The sequence below is a fragment of the Scyliorhinus canicula genome, chromosome 27, assembly GCF_902713615.1.
Source record: "Scyliorhinus canicula chromosome 27, sScyCan1.1, whole genome shotgun sequence".
NCBI classification, from domain to species: Eukaryota; Metazoa; Chordata; class Chondrichthyes; order Carcharhiniformes; family Scyliorhinidae; genus Scyliorhinus; species Scyliorhinus canicula.
Window position 1 is genome coordinate 15,255,795 of NC_052172.1, and position 22,798 is coordinate 15,278,592.

General features: G+C 52.2%; 1 protein-coding gene across 4 annotated transcripts in view; it reads right to left on the reverse strand.

The window, feature by feature from the left end:
• Positions 1-22,798, reverse strand: part of npas1 (neuronal PAS domain protein 1) — a 402,370-nt gene that overhangs the window by 147,513 nt on the left and 232,059 nt on the right. For all 4 annotated transcript variants that reach the window (XM_038786009.1, XM_038786006.1, XM_038786007.1 and 1 more), the window contains one exon: positions 18,095-18,177. In XM_038786009.1, coding sequence (XP_038641937.1) covers positions 18,095-18,177 — 83 coding nt within the window. The remainder of the gene's footprint in view (positions 1-18,094; positions 18,178-22,798) is intronic.

The window sequence follows — 22,798 nt, forward strand, 5'->3', positions numbered from 1 at the left end:
AGTCACATGTAGGCCAGACCGGGTAAGGACGGCAGATTTCCTTCCCTGCAGTGGACCAGGTGGGTTTTTATGGCAATGGTTTCACGGTCACCATCTGTGAGACTAGCTTTCAATTCCACCATCCCGGCCGCTATATTGTGTTGAATTGTGGGAAATGCCACTTGGCGCACAGGCCGATCCCACCAACCGCAATGTGTTCATGAGCAAATGACCTGTTTCGGTGATGGCGATTGAGGGATGAACATTGGCCAGAGCACTGGGGATAACTCCCCTCCGCCTCTGTCAAAAATAATACCGCACTTCAGCCTGCTCAGGGCCTCGATTTAAGGTCACATCTGAAAGACGGCATCTCCGATGGTGCAGCGTTCCCCCTCGGTGCTTCACCGGAGCGTCGGCCATAATTGCTGCGCTCAAGGCCTGGAGCGGGATTTGAACCTGCCGACTCTGAGGCAGGGGTGCAGCCCATGAGCCAGAGGGGTAACCTGCAGAGCTATAGTGGCATTGGGCTTTGACATAGAAAATAGGAGCAGGAGGAGGCCATTCGGCCCTTCGGGCCTGCTGCACCATTCACCATGATCATGGCTGATCGTCCACCTCCACGCCACATTCCCCCGCGCTCTGCCCAGTCCCCGTCACGCCTTTAGAATCTCGAAATCTATTTCCTTTGTAAATATATTCAGTGACTCGGCCTCCACAGCCTCCTGTGGTGGAGAATTCCACAGGTTCACCACGCTGAGTGACGAAATCTCTCCATATCTCAGTCCTGAATGTCCCGCCCTGTATCCTGAGACTGTGACCCCCTTGTTCCCGACCCCCCCCCACCAGTCAGAGGGAACAGCCTCCCGGCCTCCCCGTCAGAATGTTACACGTTTCGATGCGCTCCCCACTTATTTTCCTAAGTTCCAGTAAATACAGGCCCAGTCGACCCAATCTTTCGTCGTCCGGCTGTCCCCAGGAACCAGTTTGCTGCACCCCCTTCCATGGCAACTACAGCCTCAGCCGAGGGGCGGAATGGTCCCTTCTCTACCAAATATGTTTCCCTGTTCCATCGGGGACGGCAGGAGCTTGCTTGTTTGGTACAATCTGTCTCAGGGTGGAAACCGCTGGGAGGTTAGAAATCCCAGGCCCAACGTGCCACCATCTCGGAACAAACCCCTCTGATCATCAGGCATACACGTTGGCACAGGAATCCCGCCACCGGCCCACTTTTTTTTTGTTATAAATTTAGATTACCCAATTATTTTTTCCAATTAAGGGGCAATTTAGCATGGCCAATCCACCTACCCTGCACATCTTTGGGTTGTGGGGGTGAAACCCACGCAAACACGGGGAGAATGTGCAAACTCCACACGGACAGTGACCCAGAGCCGGGATCGAACCTGGGATCTCAGCGCCGTGAGGCGGTTGTGCTAACCACTGCGCCACCGTGCTGCCCCACTGGCCCACTTTGACCATCAAATTGCAGGAGGACCCCTACAGTTCCCTGCCCCCCGTGGATGTTACAATGGACGGTTGTGTTTAACAGAACTCTTTTTTTATTTTATAAATTTAGAGTACCCAATTATTTTTTCCAATGAAGGGGCAATTTAGCGCGGCCAATCCACCTACTCTGCACATTTTTGGGTTGTGGGGGCAAAACCCACGCAGACACGGGGAGAATGTGCAAACTCCACACGGACAGTGACCCAGAGCCAGGATCGAACCTGGGACCTCAGCGCCGTAGGCAGCAATGCTAACCACTGTGCCACCGTGCTGCCCATAACAGAACTCTGAGGGGAAGTGGAGGGGGCGGGGGGGGGGGGGGGGGGGGGGGGGGAAGAGGCCTTTGGAGGAGTTGTGCGGACTGGGAGATTTTACTCTTTATCAAAATCGATCGCAGATCCACACTCAGAATGTTAATCAGGAGAAGCAGGTCAGCTCCTCCAAGCTCACTAAATCAATGTTTCTCAACCCAATTGTTTGAGAAATCGTATGTTTATGGAATGTGTTTCCTGGGCTGCTGTCTACTTTGCTTCAGGGTCAAGGGCAGTGACAGTCAAATTCTTCGAATACCGTTCTCCCCAGAACTTAAAAAAATTTAGAGTACCCAATTCATTTTTTCCAATTACGGTTCAATCCACCTATCCTGCACATCTTTGGGTTGTGGGGGTGAAACCCACGCAGACACGGGGGAGAATGTGCAAACTCCACACGGACAGTGTCCCAGTGACCCGGGATCGAACTCGGGACCTCAGTGCTAACCACTGCGCCACGGTGCTGCCCACTGGTTCCCCCCCAGAACTAACAGGGTCGCAGATCGTATTCAATAAAGAAAAATGAAATGAAACTCGCTTATTGTCCCAAGTCGGCTTCAAATGAAGTCACTGTGAAAAGCCCCTAGTCGCCACATTCCGGCGCCTGTTCAGGGAGGGAAGGAAAGGAAGGGAGGAACGAGAGGGAGGGAGAGAGGAATGAAGGGAAAGGAGGAAGGGAGGGAGGAACGAGAGGGAGGGAAGGAAACAGGAACGAATGAAAGTGGGGGGGAGGAATGAAGGGAAGGGAGGGAGGAACGGGAGGGAGGGAGGGAAGGAAACAGAGGAAGGAACGAGAGTGGGGGGGAGAAATGAAGGGAAGGGAGGAAGGGAGGGAGGAACGAGAGGGAGGGAGGGAAGGAAACAGAGGAAGGAACGAGAATGGGGGGGAGGAATGAAGGGAAGGGAGGAAGGGAGGGAGGAACGAGAGGGAGGGAGGGAAGGAAACAGAGGAAGGAACGAGAGTGGGGGGAGGAATGAAGGGAAGGGAGGAAGGGAGGGAGGAACGAGAGGGAGGGAGGGAAGGAAACAGAGGAAGGAACGAGAGTGGGGGGGAGGAATGAAGGGAAGGGAGGGAGGAACGAGAGGGAGGGAGGGAAGGAAACAGAGGAAGGAACGAGAGTGGGGGGAGGAATGAAGGGAAGGGAGGAAGGGAGGGAGGGAAGGAAACAGAGGAAGGAACGAGAGTGGGGGGGGAGGAATGGGTGGAAGGAACGAGAGGGAGGGAGGGAAGGAACCAGAGGAAGGAATGAGAGGGAAGGAGGGAGGAAGACAGGAACGAAGGGGTGGGAGGGAAGGAAATGGAGGAAGAAAAGAGAGGAAGGAAGGTAGGAACGAGAGGTAAGGGAGGGAGACAGGGAGGGAGGAAGGAAAGAGATTTTGTGATCTCAGCAAATCTGAAAGTACATTATAGCCAACGTCGTGGCTTTGAAGAATAAATTGCCGAAAGAAACTAAAATGGAAACACACTTGGTGTGAAACTCAGATTAGAAATACATCAGCCTTTCCTTCATTATCGCTGGGTCAAAATCCTGGAGCTCCCTCCCTAACAGCACTGTGGGTGTACCAGACCGGGTAAGGACGGCAGATTTCCTTCCCTAAAGGGGCATTGGCAAGGGTTTATATAACAATCAATTTATGGTCATTAAACTTTTAGTTCCAGATTTTTATTCAATTCAAATTTCACTATCTGCCACAGCGGGATTCGAACCTGGGTTTGCAAAGCAGTCCCGAGTCACTGGGTTACTAGTCCAGTGACAATACCGGTATGCTATCGCCTCTCCCATGGATCCCGTACTGACCACAGGAGCCTCCTCGCATTCCTTTTCATCTAACCCCATATCCTTCCAATCAGGGTGGCACGGTGGATCACCGTCCGTGTGGAGTTTGCACATTCTCCCCGTGTCTGCGTGGGTCTCACCCCCCCACAACCCAAAAAGATGTGCAGGGTAGGCGGATTGGCCACGCTAAATTGCCCCTCAATTGGAAAAAGAAAAGAATTGGGTACTTTAAATTTATTTTTAAAACATCCTTTGAGCTCAGCGAGTTTCCCTGAACACTATTAACCTCAACCCCTCCCTGTGGGAGCAAGTTCCATATTCTCACCACTCCCTGGGGAAAGAGGTTTCTCCTGAATTTCTTTTTTTTTTAAATTTAGCAGTACCCAATACTTTCTTTCCAATTAAGGGGCAATTTAGCGTGGCCAATACACCGACCCGGCCCATCTTTGGGTTGTGGGGGTGAGACCCACGCAGACACGGGGAGAATGTGCTCCTGAGTTTCTCATGGGATTTGTTAGTCACCGTCTTATGATGTCTAGTTTTGTCCTCCCCCAGCGAGTGGAAGCTGTCCTGTCGATGCGCGTCCTCTCAAACCCTCTCGCTATCTTTAAAGACCTCTCTTGAGTTCTCCCCGTCAGTCTTGTGCCTTGTACTTTTGTTTGAAAATGACCTTAATGTGGGAGTAGGGGCGTCTGTAGAACTGCCTGTCTGATCAGAAACACATAGAGAGGTTCAAGCCGGGGAAGGCAGCCCCTGACAAATCTACATCACTTGAGCAGCTATTAACGCAGATCAACAACCATTAAAAACGTCGAAATCAATATGTGCAACAGACAACACCAGTGACTGCACGAGGCAGAAGAAACAAAGAGGTGTCAACGGCGCACTCACTTTATTCACAGATTTTCATTGTTGTTGCATTCAGTCGCAGGAAGGTTTTAAAAAAAAAAGATTTAAAAAAAAAAATGTAGACTTCAAACTCTGTACTTCAGATGTCAGAATAATTAGCTTCGTTTCTTAAACAGAAGAGAGCTGAAACATCTCCACAGATTGGAAGGCGTTCACACATTCCTGCCTCCTATTTGAGTCTGCATTCTGCTCCCGGTTAAGTTTTCAGTAACTCTATTCCCAAATCATGCTCCCAGTGTTCATCTTTTTTTTTAAATTTAAAGTACACAATTATTTTTTGTTTCCCAATTAAGGGGCAATTTAGCGCGGCCAATCCACCTACCCTGCACATCTGTGGGTTGTGGGGGTGAGACCCACGCAGACATGGGGAGAATGTGCAAACTCCACACGGACAGTGACCCAGAGCCGGGATCGAACCTGGGATCTCGGCGCCTTGAGGCAGCAGTGCTAACCACTGCGCCACCGTACTGCCCTCAGTCCCAGCATTAATCACTCGCACAAGGCCTGCAGTTGTATCAATAATATATTATAATCATCTTTATTACATTAACTCTGCAATGAAGTTACTGTGAATATCCCCTAGTCGCCACATTCCGGCACCTGTTCAGGTGCACGGAGGGAGAATTCAGAATGTCCAATTCACCTAACAAGCATGTCTTTCGGGACTAACGGAGCACACGTGGAAACCCACACAGACACGGGGAGAACGTGCAGACTACGCACAGAGAGTGCCCCAAGCCGGGAATCGAACCTGGGACCTTGGCACTGTGAAGCAACAGTGCTAACCACTGTGCCATTGTACCGCCCATGGATCGGGGACAGTTGTTGGGGTGGGGAGGGGTGTCTTCTCAGGCATGAATTCTCACGTGTGAATTATCTGCTCTCACTCCTGTCTGGCATCTAGCGCTACCTGCACGATTTAAGGAATCGTGCGGCGCAGAATGGGGCCATTCAGCCCATCACATCTGTGCCGGCTCTCTGAGAGACCGATATTCACCTGGTGCCGTTTCCACCAAGCCTTTCCAGCAATTTAGGATTAGGATTGTATTCCCTGGGATTCAGAAGCTTCTGGGTGGGAAGGGGAGGGGGGGGGGGGGTCTCTTTGACGCAGAAAGGGTGGGAGAAGTTTGGGATTGATGGGTTTTTCTCAGCCAAAGGCAATAAGGGAGATCAGGCTACGGCGGGTAGGTAGAGGTAGGCAGCCAAGCAGCTATGATCTGATGGCAGAGGCGGTTCAGGGAGTTAAATGGCGACCCTTCCATTTTACCATGTTCTCCATTCGGCCCATCGTGGATTTGCTAGCTCCCTGAAAGAGCTAACCATTCAATCCCCTTCCTGCTGCCCCAACGTAATCTCCTTGAAGAGATGGTGGGATTGTCACTGGCCTAGTAATCCAGAGACCCCTCCCCCCCCCCCAGGTTAAAGCTCTGGGGGACACGGGTTCAAATCCCACCACGGTGGAATTTAAATTCAAGGAATTAAATCTGGAATTAAAAAGCCAGTCCCAGTAACCGTGTCATTAAAGACCATTCTGGGGGCAGCACGGTGGCGCAGTGGGTTAGCCCTGCTGCCTCACGGCGCCGAGGTCCCAGGTTCGATCCCGGCTCTGGGTCACTGTCCGTGTGGAGTTTGCACATTCTCCCCGTGCCTGCGTGGGTTTCGCCCCCACAACCCAAAGATGTGCAGGGTAGGTGGATTGGTCATGCTAAATTGCCCCTTAATTGGAAAAAATGAATTGGGTATTCTAAATTTATAGAGAAAACAAAAATCCATCTGGTCACTAATGTCCCCTTTAGGGAAGGAAATCTGCCGTCCTTACCCGGTCTGGCCTACACGTGACTCCAGACCCCACAGCAATGGGCTTGACTCTTAACTGCCCCCTCAAGGACAATTAGGGATGGGCAATAAATGCTGGTCCAGACGAATAACAAAATAAATCAGGCTACTGAATCCGTTTGACTCACATCAGTGATTGACACCAATCACTCTGTTCCCACTGACCTCCCAAGGCTCCCTGTCCATCAACGCCTCGATTTGAACATTCCCATCCTTGTTTTAGAACTCCTCCATGTCTTCGGGCCCTCCCCTATCTCCTCTAACCCCAGCAATCTGTCAGATCTGTGCCCTCCTCGAATCCCTCCCTGGCGGGCATCCCAGATTTTAACCAGCCCACCATTGACGGCCGTGCCTTCAGCTGCCTATCCTCCGAGCTCTGGAATTCCCAATCTCTCCGCCTCCAACCCATTGTGCTAATGACCAAGCTTTTGGTCACTCCTCTTACCAGCCACTTCCCGTGGCTCGCGTCAGTTGGTAACTCTCCCTTGGAACACCTTGAGGCATCTTACTGCATCGAAGGCGCTTTGTGAACGCAGGTCTTTGTTGTAAGTGCTGTGCCCCAACAATGGATATCCTTCTTGAGGTACAATGTGACACTGCCCAGCACTCTGTCTGGAGGACGGTGGTGGTTGCCATGATGAGCGTAGTTTCACAGCTATTGACAGCAATCTGAAGATGTTCATCTTGGGATTCATGATGTGGAGATGCCGGCGTTGGACTGGGGTGAGCACAGTAAGAAGTCTTACAACACCAGGTTAAAGTCCAACAGGTTTGTTTCAAACACGAGCTTTCGGAGCACTGCTCCTTCACCTGAGGAAGGAGCTGCGCTCCGAAAGCTCGTGTTTGAAACAAGCCTGTTGGACTTTAACCTGGTGTTGTCAGACTTCCTACAGTGCTCATCTTGGGATGCACATCAGATTTGAAGGGTGCAAAAGGCCCACAATGATTCCATTGGCTGCCTGGGTGATCAAGGAGTCTTGAAGTCCCACTGGGTCCCATACGGGATCAGGCGGATGAACTCCGCTCTTGGACGGTGAGAGGCACTTTATGGGGAGGGCGCATATGGGCGGCACGGTGGAGCAGTGGTGAGCACTGCTGCCTCACAGCGCCAGGGTCCCAGGTTCAATTCCAGACCTCGAGTGACTTGCCCGTGTAGAGTTTGCACGTTCTCCCCTGCGTCTGCGTGGGTTTCCTCCGGGTGCTCCGGTTTCTCCCCACAGTCCAAGGATGTGCAGGTTAGGTGGATTGAGGGCAGCACGGTGGCCTAATGGTTAGCACAACCGCCTCACGGCGCTGAGGTCCCAGGTTCGATCCCGGCTCTGGGTCACTGTCCGTGTGGAGTTTGCACATTCTCCCCGTGTTTGCGTGGGTTTCGCCCCCACAACCCAAAAATGTGCAGAGTAGGTGGATTGGCCACGCTAAATTGCCCCTTAATTGGAAAAAATAATTGGCTAATCTAAATTTATAAAAAAAAAGGTTAGGTGGATTGGCCACACTGAATTGCCCCTTCGTGTCCAAACGCTGTGCAGGTTTGGCGGGGTTACACAGATAGGGCGGGGGAGTAGGCTCACGGTAGGGTAGTCTTTCAGAGGGTCGGTGCAGACTCAAAGGGCCGAATGGCCTCCTCCTGCACTGTAGTGATTCTATCATTCTATTCCAGGGTTCGACTAGCATTTAAGATGTGGGGAGGTTAGCACACTGGCGCAGTGGGTTAGCCCTGTTGCCGCACGGCGCCGAGGTCCCAAGTTCGATCCCGGCTCTGGGTCACTGTCCGTGTGGAGTTTGCACATTCTCCCCGTGTTTGCGTAGGTTTCGCCCCCACAACCCAAAGATGTGCAGGGTAGGTGGATTGGCCAGGCTGAATTGCCCCTTAATTGGAAAAAATGAATGGGGTACTTTAAATTTAAAAACAAATATTTTAAAAAATATATGGGGAGGTCGAACTGAGATTTGGGAAGAGATGTGGCTGGTAGTGGCAGAAAGGGGTAAGAGGACGATATTTTGTGCTGTTTAGGGCAAAACATTCGTCTGAAAGCACTGAACACCATTAGTCTGGGAGGAAGTAAACTGTCCAAGTTTGGAAAGTATTTGACGAGATTTGAGGAACATTGAAAGGTGAGGAAACGGTGCAACGCGGGTATCGAAACCTGTAGCTATCCTAAGTCGATTAAACAGGGCTGGTCAAATGGTGTTCATCATCCCTAATTATCTGGTGAATATTTATCACCTTTTCCCAATGTCAGCGGCTGAAGTGCTGAGCGGGTTTTTAATCTTGTCGATGAATTATGTATTCCCGTCTTGTGGTTCACGATGAAATAAAACAAGTGGGGGGAGATCTGGAGTGCGAGGAGCAGGTTAGAGCTGGTGCGGTGTTCGATGGGCACCAGGGGTTGGCAGTGAGGGTTTGGCTGGGCAAGCAGGTTAGAGCTGGTGCGGTGTTCGATGGGCACCAGGAATGGGCAGTGAGGGTTTGCCTGGGCAGGCCATGTGTACGCAATCACAGAACTCCCATGGCAGCAAGGAGAGTTGACATTCGTCTCCCTACTCAGTAGCAACCTTCCATCTCATAAGGTTGATGCTCTGTGCCTTGATAGAGACCCGGTGTTGGGCATCAGCTGGTGTGGTACAGGAGCCCCACTCCGGCGTGGCACTCTCTGCCATCCTCTCTGCTGACAAGTTAACAGGCTTTGTGCTCTTACTACACAAATCAACCAATCAGAAAACCCGGACATCAGCCTCTACTGAACCAATCAGAAAGGTCAAGCTCCGCACCCACCAACCCTCCCCGCCATCACCAATCTGAAAGGCCAGTCACACGCCTAACTAGTTGGGGTGGCACAGTGGTTAGCACTGCTGTCTCACAGCGCCAAGGACCCGGGTTCGATTCCCGGCTTGGGTCACTGTCTGCGGAGTCTGCACGTTCTCCCCGTGTGTGCGTGGGTTTCCTCCGGGTGCTCCGGTTTCCTCCCACAGTCCAAAGACGTGCAGGTTAGGTGGATTGGCCATGATAAATTGCCCTTAGTGACCAAAATGGTTAGGAGGGGTTATTGGGTTACGGGGAAGTGAGGGCTTAGGCGGATCGGTGCAGACTCGATGGGCCGAATAGCCTCCTTCTGCACTGTATGTTCTATTTTCAATTCCTTTTTTACAATTAAGGGACAATTTAGCGAAGCCAATCCACCTAGCCTGCACATCTTTGGGTTGTGGGGGCGAAACCCACGTAGACACGGGTAGAATGTGCAAATATCACACGGACAGTGACCCGGGGCCGGAATCGAACCTGGGACCTCGGCGCGTGAGGCAGCAGTGCTAACCACTCGACCCCAGGTGACTGTGAACAATACTAGTGTTGGGAAAGAAGGTTGGAAGGGGACCTCAGGAGGGGCAGCACAGTGGTCAGCACTTTTGCCTCGCAGCGCCATGGTCCCAGGTTCGATTCCCGGCTTGGGTGACTGTCCGTGCGGAGTCTGCACGTTCTCCCCGTGTCTGCGTGGGTTTCCTCCGGGTGCTCCGGTTTCCTCCCACAGTCCAAAGATGTGCAGGTTAGGGTGGATTGGCCGTGATAAATTGCCCTTAGTGTCCAAAATTGCCCTTAGTGTTGGGTGGGGTTACTGGGTTATTGGGATAGGGTGGAGGTGTTGAACTTGGGTAGGGTGCTCTTTCCAAGAGCCGGTGCAGACTCGATGGGCCGAATGGCCTCCTTCTGGCGGGGGGGGGGGGGGGAAGAGAGATTGAGAATGGGGCTTCCAAAATACTAATTAAAGCTTAATTAACCATTCTCCCGTGTTTGCGTGGGTTTCGCCCCCACAACCCAAAGATGCGCAGGGTAGGTTAGACCTTGGTGAGACCACACTCGGAGTACAACACAGTTCCGATCTCCAGGTAGTAAAATTTCATAGAATTTACAGTGCAGAAGGAGGCCATTCGGCCCATCGAGTCTGCACCGGCTCTTGGAAAGAGCACCCGACCCAAGGTCAACACCTCCACCCCATCCCCATAACCCAGTAACCCCACCCAACACTAAGGGCAATTTTGGACACTAAGGGCAATTTATCACGGCCAATCCACCCTAACCTGCACATCTTTGGACTGTGGGAGGAAACCGGAGCACCCGGAGGAAACCCACGCAGACACGGGGGAGAATGTGCAAACTCCACACGGGCAGTGACCCGGAGCCGGGGTTGAACCTGGGACCTCGGCGCCGTGAGGCTGCAGGGCTAACCCACTGCGCCACCGTGTTGCCCCCAAAGATTTACAAGGTTGATACCTGAATTGAGAGGATTTATTTATCAGGTGTGTGAGCATGTGGGATTATTTTCTCGAGGGAAGGAAAGGCGGAAGGTTGACCTTGCTGAAGGTTGTGAAGATAATGAAAGAAAGGCTTGATAGGGTAGCAGCCATGGAGAAGATTTTTCACTTGTTGGGAAGAGGTCAGAAGTGGAAGCCATCAAACAGGGCGGGGTTCTCCCGAATCCTCCAATGGCCCCACACCGGCGTAAAGAAATGGCGCAAACTACTCCGGCATCGGGCCAACGGGAAGTTGCGGCATCCTCCGCACTCCATGTGGCTAGGCCGGCGGCGGAGGGGTTGGGGCCGAAGGGCCGGCGCGGGTTAACGCGTGCACACATCGGCCGGCGTATCCTCGCACGTGCGCAGGGGGCGTCTTCTCCGCGCCGGTCATGGCGGAGCCCTACAGACGCCGGCACGGAAGGAAGGAGTGCCCCCACGGCACAGGCCCGCCCGATCGTGGGCCAGGCCACCGTGGGGGCCCCCGCCCCCAACCGGGGCCGGGCTCTCCCACGCCCTCCCCAAGAACCGCACCAGCCAGGTCCCGCCATGCGGGACCATGTCCATTTCACGACGGCGGGACTGGCCAGAAACCGACGGCCGCCTGGCCCATCGTGGCCCGGAGAATTGCCGGGGGGGGGGGGGGGGGGGGGGGGGGGGAGGCACTGCCAACGCCCCCCGGGCAGCGTGGCATGAACCCCACCTGAAAACCGGCGCTGGAGAATATGGCAGCTGGCGTCGGAGCAGGATTCACGCCCCCCCCCCCCCTCCCCCCAGGGATTCTCTGACCCGGCCCGGGGGGGGAGGGGGGCGTCGGAGCAGGATTCACACCCCCCCCCTTCCCCCAGGGATTCTCTGACCTGGCCCCGGGGGGGGGGGGGAGGGGGGGGGGCGTCGGAGCAGGATTCGCGCCCCCGCCCCCCCTCCCCCAGGGACTCTCTGACCCGGCCCGGGGGGGGGGGGGGGGGGGGTCGGATAATCCCGCAGAGGATTGCTGCTAATAAACCAAATCGGGAATTCAGGAGAAACCTCTTCACCCAGGGAGGGGTGAGAACGTGGAACTCTCTCTGCCCCGCCATAGAATGTTTTGATTTGGCTCCCGGAGGAAAATAGTTGGATTGAGTCGGGTAGACGATCTCAGAACGAGGGGTCAGGCCATTTAAGACTGAGGTGAGGCGGAATCTCTTCACTAAGTGAGCGGGTGGTGAATCTTCGGAATTCTCTAACTCAAGAGGGACGTGGCAGTTTCATCATTGAGCATGTTCAAGGCAGAAACTAATACATTTTTGGGACTAGAGGCACCGAAGGATATGGAGATAGTGGGAAGAAATGGCGTAGAAGTAGATGGTCAGCCATGATCTGTTTGAATGACGCTGTAGGCTCAAAATGCCTCATGGCCTCCCCTTGCTCCGAATCTTCCTGTAAGGATTTGTTGATAGGGAAGCTGAAGGAGAGTGGGAAGAGGTTTGTGTGAAGCACAGACCAGTTTTTTGCGATGCGCATTCTTCATAACGGCATGGCATTTATATGATCAAGGTCAGTGATTCACGGTGATTGAGTTAATGGAATTGTGTTTCAATTCTTTTTTTAAAATATATATATAAAATTAGAGCACCCAATTCATTTTTTCCAATTGAGGGGCAATTTAGTGTGGCCAATCCACCTCCATCTTTGGGTTGTGGGGTGGGTTAGCCTCACGGCGCCGAGGTCCCGGGTTCGATCCCGGCTCTGGGTCACTGTCCGTGTGGAGTTTGCACATTCTCCCAGTGTCTGCGTGGGTTTCGCCCCCACAACCCAAAGATGTGCAGGGTAGGTGGATTGGCCAGGCTGAATTGCCCCTTAATTGGAAAAAATGAATTGGGTACTGTAAATTTGTAAAAAAAAAAATCTTTGGGTTGTGGGGGCGAAACCCACGCAGACACGGGGAGAATGTGCAAACTCAACACGGACAGTGACCCAGGTCCCCGGTTTAGCTCAGTGGGCTGGACAGCTGGTTCGTGACGGAGAGCGAGGCCGGCAGCGTGGGTTCGATCCCCGTGCCGGCTGAGGTTATCCATGAAGTCCCCGCCTTCTCCACCTTGTCCCTCGCCGGAGGCGCGGTGCCCCTAAGATTAAGTCACCACCAGTCAGCTCAATGGAGAGGGAGACTGGCGAGGTAGAGGCATTAAGGCGAGGTAACCCGGCTTACCTCCAAATCATACTTTGGCCTACCAGACGGGGTCTGGATTGCCTTAAATTTGCCAAACGAAGGCTTTTATTTAAAATGAAAAACCCAAGTGAAATTTTAATGGAAATGAACCCCACTCAAATACAATTGTGGTGATATTTTTTTTTCAGAATTGAGCCATTTATAATATCTACAGCAATGACAATGGATTTGGCAATAACTCATAGGATATGCTTGGCGGTTGATGAATTACAGTTTAAAAATTATTTCCACATGCCACTCTGTGCAATTAGCCTCCAGCCTAAAAAGACAATCGTAATGACTACTCTCCACCGCTAATTAGCCTAATCCATCTCCATTCAGAGAAGCTCACACATAAATGTCAACCTGCAAGTTTCTGCTATCAGTGAGACAATGGATTAATGGGTATAATTTGCCGAGCACTGGTTTTACTTTGAAAAGACCAGGCCTCAGAAGACCTCCAGTCCCGACCCAGCGGCTTAACTTCCGATTCGGCCTCCAAATCCGCTCGAGTTCCTCTCAGCTTTTTCTCGGAGGCGTGAGGCGCCTTCACAGTACAGCTTGGGATTCCTGTTTCAAAAGTCAACTTGGCAGGCGCCCCATCGCTCCTTCCCCCCACGGCCTGCTCCCCGCGCTGGTTCGCGATCCGCCACATCGATTTAAAGAATCTCATCCTTATTTTCCAATCCCTCCGCAGCCTTGATGGTGCCAACCCCCACCCCCATTCCCCCCAACCCCTACCTTAACTCCCCGCCCCCTAAACTCCGCCTTCCCCACAACCTTCTGAGATCGCTGCGCTGTCGACAATCGACCTCTCGGGCCACAATTTTGATCGCTCCACAATTGGCGGCCGTGCCTCCCGCTGTGCCGGCCCCGAGCTCCGGAGCCCCCACCGAACCCCCCCCCCCCACCTCCTTATCGACGCTCCTTAAAACCGACCAAGTTTTCATTCACTTGCAGTACGTTCTGACAAAAGGTCATCGGCCGGAAACGATAACTGTTTCTTGCGCCACACACACGCTTAAAAAAATAAATTCATTTACGGGATGTGACTAGGTCAGCATTTATTCCCGGTCCGGGGTCACTGTCCGTGTGGAGTTTGCACATTCTCCCCGTGTCTGCGTGGGTTTCGCCCCCACAAGCCAAAGATGTGCAGGATAGGTGGATTGGCCACGCTAAATTGCCCCTTAATTGGAAAAAAAAAATTGGGTACTTTAAATTTATTTTTAAAAAAAGGCTGAAGTTGTTGAACTCGATGCTGAGCCCATAGGCCTGTGAAGTGCCTCATCGGAAGATGAGGTGCTGTTCCTCCAGTTTGCTTTGGGGGAGGTGGGGGGGGGGGGGGGGGGGAGGGGGGGGGGCGGTGTGCATTCTCAGATTGATCCCAGTTTGCGAGTACAAATGGTTTGCATTAATAACAAAGCCCTTTTCACATCCTCGGTCTCAAATCAGTTTACAGCTAAGGAGATACTATCCGGAAATGTGTGTCCGCTGTCGTGTAATTTGTACACAGCAAGATCCCAAGATAATCGGCCTTTACTGTGGGTCGATGGAGGACTCTTGGCTGCGTCAACATCTTCCAGCAGGTGTCAGGTGTTGGGTAACACTCGCCTCTGAATCTTTGAAAATTTTACTCTTTTTAAAATTTAGAGTATCCATTTCATTTTTTCCATTTAAGGGGCAATTTAACGTGGCCAATCCACCTACATCTTTGGGTTGTGGGGGCGAAACCCACACAAACACGGGGAGAATGTGCAAACTCCACACGGACAGTGACCCAGAGCCGGGATCGAACCTGGGACCTCGGCGCCGTGAGGCATCAGGGCTAACCCACTGTGCCACCACGTCGCTCTTCAATCCCAGATTTTATTCACTGAATTTAAATTGCACCAGCTGCCGGGGTAGGATTCGAACCCGTGTCCCCCAGAGAATTAGCCTGGGCCTCAGGATCACTAGTCCAGTAACATTACCACTATGCCACGGCCTCCCACTCCAGAGACACGACAGTCCCAGTGATAGCCCTCAGGGGGTGTTACACTGTCGGAGGTTCCTTTCGTTGATCAGAAGCCCAGCCTCACGCGCACTGGCTGCAAAAGATCCCACAAGCACGAGTTCAAAGAGAAGTAGCGGCACGGTGGCACAGTGGGTTAGCACTGCTGCCTCACAGCGCCAGGCACCCGGGTTCAATTTCGGCCTCAGGTGACTGTGCGGAGTTTGCACATTCTCCCCCGTGTCTGCGTGGGTTCCCTCCGGGTGCTCCGGTTTCCTCCCACAGTCCAAAGATGTGCAGGTTAGGTGGATTGGCCATGCTAAATTGCCCCTTAGTGTCCAAAGGGGTTGGGTGGGGTTGCTGGGTTACGGGTATGGGGCGGAGTTCTGGGCTTAAACGGGGTGCTCTTTCCAAGGGCCGGTGCAGGCTTGATGGGCCAAATGGCCTCCTTCTGCACTGTAAATTCTATGTTCTGTCTTTCTTTAACCGATGGTTTCCCCGACGTTCGGTCCGGTAGAATCATAGAATTTACAGTGCAGAAGGAGGCCATTCAGCCCATCGAATCTACACCGGCCCCTGAAAGAACACCCCACCTACGCCCGTACCTGCACCCTATCCCCGTATCCCCACCTCACGTTCGGACACTACAGGGCAATTTAACGTGACCAATCCACCTAACCTGTACATCTTTGGCCTCTGACAACGCAGCACTCTCTCTCTCTCTCTCTCGACGATGCCCTGGAGTTCTCCCTTGGCTAATTGCGAGAATCTGAGGTGTTCCAGCAATGGCCCCAAATCTGACATATTCCAGCTCAAAATAACCAGGCAGGTCCCAAACCCGGGTACTTCCCGAAGAAGGAAGGGTTCAGGGCGACGAGGAAAAATAAATCAATAGGAGAGAGAAGGGACAGGTTTTACCACCCTTTTCATTTCCTTCACTTGTAAAAAAAACTGTCACCAAATCATCGAGCAACGGGCGACTTGCATTGATGTAGCACCTAGCACAACCCTCATGAGGTCCATGGTGCAATACAGTTAATGAAGAACTTGTGAAGTGCAGTTGCTGTTGTGATGTACAACACGGCTGGAGGCCATTCAGCCCTTTCCTATCAGCGACCCCTTCTCTGATGGAGCAACTTAACTTCAGTAGCCTCCCTCACAGAGCACGCTCTTGAGCATGGGATTTTGGGGCAGCACGATAGCGCAGTGGTTAGCACAATTGCTTCACAGCTCCAGGGTCCCAGGTTCGATTCCGGCTTGGGTCACTGTCTGTGCGGAGTCTGCACATCCTCCCCGTGTGTGCGTGGGTTTCCTCCGGGTGCTCTGGTTTCCTCCCACAGTCCAAAGATGTGCAGGTTGGGTGGATTGGCCGTGATAAATTGCCCTTGGTGTCCAAAATTGCCCTTAGTGTTGGGTGGGGTTACTGGGTTATGGGGATAGGATGTGGGCTTGGGTAGGGTGCTCTTTCCAAGAGCCGGTGCAGACTCGATGGGCTGAATGGCCTCCTTGTGCACTGTAAATTCTATGAGAGTTCTATGAGTTATAGAGGTTTACAGCATGGAAACAGGCCCATCGGCCCAACCTGTCCATGCCACCCAGTTTTTACCACGAAGCTTTTTTTTAAAAAAATTGAGAGTACCCAATTATTTTTTCCAATTAAGGGGCAATTTAGCGTGGCCAATCCGCCTACCCGGCACATCTTTTGTGTTGTGGGGGTGAAACCCACGCAGACACGGGGAGAATGTGCAAACTCCACATGGACAGTGACCCAGGGCCGGGATTCGAACCCGGGTCCTCAGCGCCGTAGGCAGCAATGCTAACCACTGTGCCACCGTGATGCCCAGTTTACCACTAAGCTAGTCCCAATTGCCCGCATTTGGCCCATATCCCTCTATAACTATACGATCCAGACACTCACCACTCTGTGAAAAAACTGCTCCTCTGAACTCTTTTGTATCTCTCCCCTCTCACCTTAAACCTATTCCCTCGAGTTGTAGACTCCCCTACCTTTGGGAAGAGATGTTGACTATCTACCTTATCGATGCCCCTCATTATTTTATTGACCTCTATAAGTTCACCCCTAAGCCTCCTACGCTCCAGGGAAAAAAGGTCCCGTCTATCCTTCCTCTCCTTATAACTCAAACCATCAAGTCCAGGTAACATCCTCGTAAATTTTTTCTGTACTCTTTCTTTTTTTAAATAAATTTAGAGTATCTAATTCATTTTTTTTCCTATTAAGGGGCAATTTAGTGTGGCCAATCCACCTACCCTGCACATCTTTGGGTTGTGGGGTGAAACCCATTCAAACACAGGGAGAATGTGCAAACTCCACACGGACAGTGACCCAGAGCCGGGATCGAACCTGGGACTTCGGCGCCGTGAGGCAGCAGGGCTAACCACTGTGCTGCCCTTCTGCACTCTTTCTAGTTTAATAATATCCTTTCTAATAATAGAGTGACCAGAACTGAACACAGTATTCCAAGTGTGGCCTTACTAATGTCTTGTACAACTTCAACAAGACGTCCCAATGTTCTGACCAATGAAACCTTGCATGCCAAATGCCTTCTTCCCCCTTCTCCTACCCCAAAGTCTCACAACTTTTACTCCTTTATGCATTTATCCAATCATTGTCCCAACATAAAGGCATTCCAGGACAAAGCAACTCATTGCGTAAAATAAATTCTCATCATCTCCCCTTTGGATCTTTGGCCAATTATCTTAAATCTGGGATCTCTATCTACCAGCCCTCCAGCTGATAGAAAAAGTTCCTCCCTAATTACTTGAACAAAACTCCTCTTGATTTTGCACACCGCAGTTAAATCTGTCTCTAACCTTCTCTTCTCTTGAGGAGTCAATCCTGTTTCTCCAGGTAACTGAAGCACCTTATTTAAGGGGGAGACAGTGGCAGAGTGGTATTGACACTGGGCTAGTAATCCAGAGGCCCCAGGCTAATAAACGGGGGGGGGGGGGGGGAGAGACCAAGGGCAGCACGGTGGCCTAGTGGTTAACACAACTGCCTCACGGCGCCGAGGTCCCAGGTTCGATCCCGGCTCTGGGTCACTGTCCGTGTGGAGTTTGCACATTCTCCCCCGTGTCTGCGTGGGTTTCGCCCCCACAACCCAAAAATGTGCAGGGTAGGTGGAGTGGCCACGCTAAATTGCCCCTTAATTGGAAAAAATAATTGGGTAATCTAAATTTAAAAAAAAAAAGATTGGGAGACCAGAAATATGCAGTCACCAAGATTGAATGATATGGAGCACAGTCCATGAAAGGATGGTGAAAAGAATGGGACTTGAGGAAAACATTGTCTTACCTGTAGGATGTGTCCACCTAAGTGCTGTTCAAATAGCTCAATGGCCAAGGAAGCGGGGCTTCCCCTCTGCTGGGTTCCTATTGCTGAATATAGAATGAGAGAGCGTCAGTACAGAGATAATGGACTGGGACCAAAATCCTTACAAAGCCCATTTGAACAATTCAAGACCAATTTGCTGTACATTTTTACTTGACAACCCGAAACAATAGATAATTAGGGTCTTTCCCCCCAGATGCATGAAACACTTTTGACTTTCCCATGCTTCATCTCAAATTATTGGCTCAATAAAGGGACATTTTGACGTCCAGGTCAGAAGATTTAAGGCTTGACGCAGGCATCATCCAGGGCCACCACAAGGGGATGCTCCATTGTCGAAGGGGGTGCCCTCACAATGGGGCGTCGAAAGAAGGCTTGTTTGATTGGCCGGTAAGTTGGGAGCAGCCGGGGTGCCAATTCTGGTTGGGCACATTCCAGGAGGGGTCGTCACATGACCCCCAATGGCCCCGCCTCCACGCTCCCACCGTTTGGCTACCTGACACGCCCATTCCCACGAGCGACCCACCTTCCCCCGACTAATCGGAAAGCAAACCAACTCTTTGTTAGCCAATCAGATGGGACACAGCTCTCAGTCAAACAGCCCTTCCCCATCCCCAACATTTTTATAACCAATATTCAATGACAATGTGGGGGAAAAAATTCACAACTTCTTAGAAAAGATTGGTCGCTGCCACGTCCTGGAGATTAATGTACAATTTGTGGAGATTACCAAGTATTCCCGGAGAGTTGGCAACCCTACGTCGGAAGTAAACAGTCGGTTGTTTTCCTGGAAGAATGAGATCAAACAGGTCGGCCGACAGCTCTGTCTGAAAATAACTTGGGACCAACTTGCTTGAAAAACGACATTCTCTAATTATTTTATTTTTTGAGATCAGGAACTCGGTGTGGCTTCTCAGGCAGAGCGGTTAGTCTCTACCTAGAATGCAGACAGGGTGACCGCCTCGCACTCCGTCCGCACTCATGACCCCCGACCTTCCGGACGCTTGCCATTGCAATCACCATCGCGCTCTCTTGCTCACGTTTCCTTCTTCGGCCTGTTACAATGTTCCAGTGAAGCCCAACGCCTACTCGTGACAATAAGCGATTTTCATAAAGGAAGGGCTAGATTTTCAGGATCGACCCAGGAAGGGAGGTGGGATGGGACCTAGAAGTACCAGCGCCTTCTGCGTTTTCCGGATCCTGCTACTGGGGTCAGCCATTTTGGCCAAGGGATATTCGGGGCCTGTTCGATTAGGCTCATTATGAGCCTTGTTGACTGCAGTTAAATGGGGCCAACTGGGATCTTCCGGCTTCCCAAAGCAACTGGGGGGCAATTGAGCTCCCTGAAGGCGGGCATCAGGGTGCTGGGCCAGTGCTCCTGGCAGGTTGTCAGGACCACCCTGTAGCCTAAGGCCACCTGAAGAGGGATTCCCTCACCCCCGACTCCTCTCAGAATCATGGCCTGGCTGCTGAATCTGCCTTTTATTTGACGTTTTAAAGAATGTTGAAGCACCCTCTCGGTTACTTTCCCTCCACCGCAGCCTGCTGCTCCTCTCAGGCTGAAAGGCCTTACGCCTTCAGGGGCCTGCCTGGCACCCAAAGCCGGACAGGAAACCTGTCACCATGCCGATGAAGGGGGAGCGGAAGCCTGGGGGGGGGGGGGGGGGTGTTTTGGTAAACAGACCCAGGGGCGAAACTCCAGCCAGAAATGTCACCATCCACTCCACCACCGTCACAAAAGGCCCGTGTGCAGGTAGAGCAGGTAATCAGGGAAGCTAATCTAACGTTATCATTTATTGTGAGGGGAATTGATTACAAAGATAGGGAGGTTATGCCGGGCACTGGTGTGGCCATGTCTGGAGCACTGTGTACCGTATTGGTCTCCTTATGTAAGGAAGGACGTAAATGTGTTGGAAACACTTCAGAGAAAGTTGACCAGACTCATACCTGGATTGGGCGGGTCGTCTTATGAGGGAAGGTTGGAGAGGCTGGGCTCGTATCCGCTGGAGTTTAGAAGGTTAAGAGACAACTTGATCGTAATCTTTAAGATCCCGAGGGGTAAGGACAGGGTGGATGTGGGGAGGTTGTTTTCTCTCGTGGGAGAAGCAGGAACGAGGGGGGCACTACAGTACTTAAAAATAAGGGGTCTCCCATTTCGGGTGGAGATGAGGAGCGATATTTTCTCTCAGAGGGCGACGAATCTCTGGGACTCTCTTCCTCAAAAGGCGGTGGAAGCAGAATCTTTGAATATTTTAAATTTTAAGGCAGAGCGGGATTGATTCTTGATTAACAAAGATGGGGCCCGGGGGGGGGGGGGGGGCAATGAAAGGTTATCGGGGTGGGCATGAGACCCAGTGGGAGAATGTGCAAACGCCACACGGACACTGACCCAGGGCCAGGATCGAACCTGGGTCCTCCTCTTTAACATTACAAAAGTAATTTGTAAGTTAAAGATTTTTTTAAAAAATAATTTTTATTGAAAGAGTTTTTCCATACAAACATTTACCCCTACTATTTTTTAAATTATATACAACACAATCCCTCTAGGCAAATATCCCTCCCTCGCCCGCCCTCTCACGCACACCAGTCCTCCCCCCCCCCCCCCCCCCCCCAAGCAACAACTTAACAAACAAGGCAGCCTACAGTTTCAGACATGAGCAGCGAGCAGACTTGCCCGCGTTACAGTCGTGCATGCCCCCCCACGACCATTGCTGCCCCCCCCCTCCCCTCCCCCCCCCCTCCCCTCCCCCCCCCCCCTCCCCAGACATCTGACACACCTGTCCTTCCCAGACATCTGACACACCTGTCCTCACCCCCAAAGAACCGGCTCATCCTTGTCCCCGTCATGTGAGCTCTATGCAGCACCTTAAATTGAATGAGGCTCAGCCTCGCACACGAGGAGGAAGAATTGACCTTCTCCAGTGCATCCGCCCACGTCCCGTCTTCTATCTGCTCTCCCAGCTCCCCTTCCCACTTGGCTTTCAGCTCCTCCCCTGATGCTTCTTCCGCCTCCTGCATTATCTTGTAGATGTCTGATATCTTCCCCCCTCCGACCCAGACCCCCGAGAGCACCCTATCACTCGGCCCCTTACTGGGGAGCAGGGGGAACCCCTCCACCTGCCGCCTAGCAAATGCCTTCACTTGTAAATATCTGAACATGTTTCCCGGGGGGAGCTCAAACTTCTCCTCCAGCCCTCCCAGGCTCGCAAACCTCCCCTCTATAAACAGGTCCTTCAGCTGCCGTATGCCCACCCTGTACCAGCTCTGAAATCCCCCGTCGATGTTCCCCGGGATGAATCTATGGTTCCCTCTTATTGGCGCCGCCAACAGACCTCCCATTTCTCCCCTGTGTCGCCTCCACTGCCCCCATATCTTGAGGGTGGCCGCCACCACCGGGCTCGTGGTGTACCTCGTGGGGGGGAGCGGCCATGGTGCCGTTACTAGGGCCCCCAGGCTTGTGTTGCCACAGGACGCCCTCTCCATTCGTTTCCAAGCTGCCCCCTCCCCTTCCATCATCCACTTGCGCACCATTGACACATTTGCCGCCCAGTAATACCCCGAGAGATTGGGTAGTGCCAGCCCTCCACTGTCCCTACTCCGCTCCAAAAAGACCCTCCTCACCCTTGGGGTGCCGTGCGCCCACACATAGCTCATGATGCTACTCGTCACCTTTTTGAAGAAGGCCCTAGGGAGGAAGATGGGCAAGCACTGAAATAAAAACAGGAACCTTGGGAGGACCGTCATTTTGATTGACTGCACCCTCCCCGCCAGCAACAGTGGTACCATGTCCCACCTCTTAAATTCCTCCTCCATCTGTTCCACCAGCCTGGAAAAGTTCAACTTGTGGAGGGTCCCCCAGTTCCTTGCCACCTGCACCCCTAAGTACCTAAAGCTCTTTCCTGCTCGCTTGAAGGGGAGTCTCCCAATACCCTCTCCCTGGTCCCCCGGGTGTATCTGTAAGTTAAAGATGGAGACGATGATTCCACTTATGAGAGATTCTAAAACTAAGGGTCATAAATGTAAGGTAATCGCAGAATCTCCTGTGGCAGTGATGTTGGTTCCGTCTCATTCGTGATGTTAAACCAATCTTGATTTGCCGTGCAAGTGTTGATGTTTTCAAAAGACTTGAAAGTGCTCGTGCAAGAAAATAGGGAGGCCAGGGAACGCTGGTCTCTTTCAATAAGGGCTTGGAGTACAGGAATAAGGAGGTCTTGTTACAATCGCACAGGGTATTAGTGAGACCGCAGGGCGACACAGTGGTTAGCGCTGCTGCCTCACAGCGCAAGGGATCCGGGTTCAATTCCGACCTTGGCAGTTTTACATAGAATTTACAGTGCAGAAGGAGACCATTCGGCCCATCGAGTCTGCACCGGCTCCTGGAAAGAGCACCCTACCCAAGGTTAACACCTCCACCCTATCCCCATAACCCAGTAACCCCACCCAACACTAAAGCCAATTTATCACGGCCAATCCACCTAACCTGCACATCTTTGGACTGTGGGAGGAAACCGGAGCACCCGGAGGAAACCCACGCACACACGGGGAGGATGTGCAGACTCCGCACAGACAGTGACCCAAGCCGGAATCGAACCTGGGACCCTGGAGCTGTGAAGCAATTGTGCTATCCACAATGCTACCGTACTGCACATATTTAAGGAGGGATATACT